This window comes from Apium graveolens, chromosome 10 (genome assembly GCF_009905375.1).
Source record: "Apium graveolens cultivar Ventura chromosome 10, ASM990537v1, whole genome shotgun sequence".
Classification (NCBI taxonomy): domain Eukaryota; kingdom Viridiplantae; phylum Streptophyta; class Magnoliopsida; order Apiales; family Apiaceae; genus Apium; species Apium graveolens.
This window is the reverse complement of record NC_133656.1, coordinates 186,227,120-186,231,117: the sequence shown is the minus strand read 5'-3', so window position 1 is coordinate 186,231,117 and position 3,998 is coordinate 186,227,120. Positions and strand designations below refer to the sequence as shown.

Below are 3,998 nucleotides of genomic sequence, written 5' to 3'. Positions count from 1 at the left end.
TGACTTTAACTAGATATGTAGAATAGGTTGATTAATTGTAAATAGATGATGTCTTGTAATTCTGCATAAATGAAATGAAGTCAAGTGTCAGATTGCTACCCGTCGGATAAACAACAATGCTATTCGACAGATGATGAACAAGAAAACCCGACGGATGATCATGAACTCGACGGATGATCATGAACCCGACGGATAAAGAATTCATACATCTGTTGACAGTGACAACACAGTCACATGCGTCAAGTGTATGCAAATGGAATGTGGAAGCCTATTCAACTGGGTTTTAGACAACAAAGAAGCATTGTCATTTCCATGCTATTATGAAGATATTCAAAGATGCTGGAAAAGAGTAATAAAGTAGCATAGTATTAGACTTGATAGTTTTTGTTTTATTATCCTGTCTTATTACTTTGTAATCTTGGTGATATATAAACCAAGAAGTAGCAAATAGAACAACTAACTAAGCAACCAAGAGAGAAACATTTGTAAGCTGTATTCTTAGCATTTCTCTGCAATCTTAGTTGTTAAAATTTGTAAGCAGCTGTGAGCTAATTGCTACACAGAGTTCTCTTGATATAATATATATCTCTGGTGGATACACTCAAATCCACCAGAAAGTTTTTAAAGACTTGTGTTTTTAATTACTTGTGTATTGATTCATTCCAAGTTATTATTCTGCAGTTTGCAAATCAATTCACACAGTTATATATTATTAAGATAGAACATTTTATATCTTTGTGAAAAAGTTTAAAGAATTTCATTCAACCCCCTTCTGTAATTCTTGTTGCATTGTTAGGGACTAACATCATAACTTCATTAAACAGTACAAATGTGTTATTATACATAATTTTGACATATTTAAAATTTTAATTAAAATAGTTTGATTAAAATTCACTCAAAAAAGTTTTAGAAAAATAAGTATGATTATTCGACGACACCTTTCGATCAATAAACAATTTTAACAATACTACATTCATACATTTTAGTTACCATATTCAGTTTTTTATTTTTTTCATTAAAACTAATATTTTAATTATTTTTCCGATTATATATATAATTTATTTTTAAATTTTTAACTCATTATACAATTGATAATAAATGGAAAAATTGTTCATAATTTTTTTTAATTCATCATAACTTCATTAAACAGTACAAATGTGTTACTATACATAATTTTGACATTTTTAAAATTTAAATTAAAATATTTTGATTAGAATTCACTCAAAAAAGTTTTAGAAAAACATGTATGATGGAAGACGACACCTTTCGATTAATAAACAATTTTAACAATACTACATTCATAGAATAAATGGTTTCTAACTCCGTTACTATCGAAGCAAAAATTAATTCATAAAATTTCTACCGCCTTTAAGCATTGCAGCAATTGTCACCTGCAATGTCCCAATGCGGGCCAGCAATGTCTGAATGCGTGTGGTGTTCCGCAATGAACCAATGCTGGTTTCCGCAATGAACCAATGCGGGGCAACCGGTGGTTATTACAACCAGCCGGGGTTGCGGACCGAAACCCCTTTTTAATATTATATTTTAATTTTATTTTATGTAAAGTGCAATTTTTTTAATTATTTTATTATAAAAAATTTCATTGTTAACAAAATTACTTATAAACGAATATAACAAAAAATTAATAAATATTTTCTAATATAGGTTATGTTTGTTAACTAATTTTTCAGATGTTTAGATCTTTACAATTATATCAAAAAAAGTTACATGAATAAATAAGATAAATGATGAATAGATGAACAGACTTGATTCATGTATTTAGATTTTCAAGGGATAAATCAATTAGATTTTAGATTATAGTCAACAATCTAAACATCAGCAATCTGAACAAGACGTTTTATGAAATTGTGTTCCACTGTTAATATGCAAGATTGGTTAAGGTGTTCAGTTGAGAGTATTTCTAATGTAAAGATTCAGTTCAAATGTGGAAGTAACTATCAGGCTCAGACTGTTGTATGTGGTGGAGAAATGTCTGAGGGAAAGAAAGTTCTCAGATAGGCTAAGCTAGGGAAGACTTGGCTGCACTAAGGACTTTGAGGAAGTTGGGTTGGTGATGGGAGGATTAATATGATACTAAATAATACATAAAAAGTAAAAAGTCTTGCCTTATGGCATGGTGTGAATGTTTCTCTCGTCTTTAGTCATCTCTCATTTCATTCGTATCTCTTTTTACAGTAATCTTTTTTTCGTCTCTGGATTCAGTATTTCTAAACTATGGCTACAAAAAAGGATAATTTAAAGGCAATGGAAGAAAGTTTTGCTATGATTAGTCTCGAAGAGGAAGAACAGGGGGGTATCACGTATGAGGAAAATGCAGAGGACCTGAGTGAAATAGACATGAGATGGTGTCTTGTTGGACGCTTTCTTACTGACTCTCCAATCGATTTTCAAGCCATGCAACATAAGATGGCATCATTATGGAGGCCGGGCAGAGGAATGTTCGTTAAACAACTCGAACCCAATCGATTTTTGTTTCAGTTCTACCACGACATAGACATCAAAAGGGTAATTGAAGGCAGCCCTTGGACGTTTGGGAGGTTTCATTTAATTTTCGAAAGGCTGAAAGACGATGAGAATCCGAAAACAATAGCAATAAACAAACTCGATGTCTGGGTGCAACTTCATGATATGGAGACAGGTTTTATATCGCTGAGAGTGGTGAAAGATATAGGAGATTATGTGGGTACCTTTCTTGAATCTGATGCAAACAACTTTGTTGGGGTGTGGAGGGAATATCTAAGGATAAGAGTAACAATCTCACTGGAGGGTCCATTAAAACGAAGGATGAAGTTGAGGAAAAATGCTGCTAACTGGTGTTGGGTCAATTTCAAATACGAAGGTATTCCGACCTTCTGCTTCATCTGCGGTATGGTGGGGCATGGTGAAAAGTTTTGTGCTCGTTTATTTGATACACCGATAGACCAAATTGAAAAATGTAATAACCCCAATTTTTGGGAAATTTTTGAAACCCTTATGAATAGTGTTTTTGCTGAATGAGAAAACTTTTCATGCCACACTATGTAGGGGTTCTGATATGGATATTCTGAGATTTTATTAGTACTTTATATAGGATATAAGTGTATGTAAAGATCGTCAGAATCCAAATCCGAACACTTTGATTTTTCCCGGAAATACACTAGATACGGAAAGATTTGAGAAAAAGGTAACAGGATAAAAAAGGATTTAAATTAAAGGATTATAGGAGAGGATCATAAAAGGAATATAATATATTGAGAAAGGTTAAGGGAACCTAAGTAATAAGATCCCGGGTATGATCCCTCAAACGATAAACGAAAATGAAAGTTAAGCGAACCGTATAACAGATCAGCGGTCATTAGGCAAACGATTAGGAAGTTAATCAAGGGGATTAGTGGGGATGATGTCATCCAACCAATAGAAAGAGGACAAGGAGGGGAGGATGACATCATGAGGATGACACAAGCATGACATGGGAAGGAAGGAGATGTGGTGGCTTTTTAACCACACAAAATCAAGGGCAACTAGGTAATTTACTAAAACAAACACAAAAATCAAACCAACCAAGCCAAGCAAATCATTTTTCATCAAAATCAAAAAGAAACCAAGGCATTGTTCTTCATGCTCTCGGCCAAAACAGAACCAGAACACTAAAACTGCTGTATCTCCTTCATTTCTCACTCAAATATTGTGTTCTATAGCTCATTGGAAAGGTATTGAGATGGCCTACAACTCTTGCTCACAAGTCTCGTCCAAATAATCATGGTAAGACCCTCATTTTTACAGTTCTTTAAATCGGACTTTTAGAAACTTCAAAGCCTAACTTTGTGTTCTTGATTTCTTTGGAAAGATCAAGCTTGTAGGAGGCTCCCTAAGGCTTCCTAGCAACTTAACACCTCCCAAGGAAGGTATAAACTTCAAAACCTAGCCTTTACTTTATTTGTTAGTAAGTTTAATGGTTGGTGTTGTGAAATGAGAAGCATGGATTGTGATTATTAGTA

General features: G+C 33.4%; 1 protein-coding gene across 1 annotated transcript; it reads left to right on the top strand.

The window, feature by feature from the left end:
* Positions 1-2,235: 2,235 nt before the first annotated feature.
* LOC141691445 (uncharacterized) lies at positions 2,236-2,941 on the top strand. Its single transcript, XM_074496184.1, has 2 exons — positions 2,236-2,769; positions 2,861-2,941. The coding sequence occupies exons 1-2, from the start codon at positions 2,236-2,238 to the stop codon at positions 2,939-2,941; spliced, it is 615 nt and encodes a 204-aa protein (XP_074352285.1).
* Positions 2,942-3,998: the final 1,057 nt, after the last annotated feature.

Bases quoted from the DNA above. Each gene is read 5' to 3' on its own strand.
- LOC141691445 (XM_074496184.1), top strand. From the start codon at position 2,236: ATGGCTACAAAAAAGGATAATTTAAAGGCAATGGAAGAAAGTTTTGCT. The intron at 2,770-2,860 runs GTAACAATCTCA...TCAAATACGAAG, and splicing joins GGGAATATCTAAGGATAAGA to GTATTCCGACCTTCTGCTTC.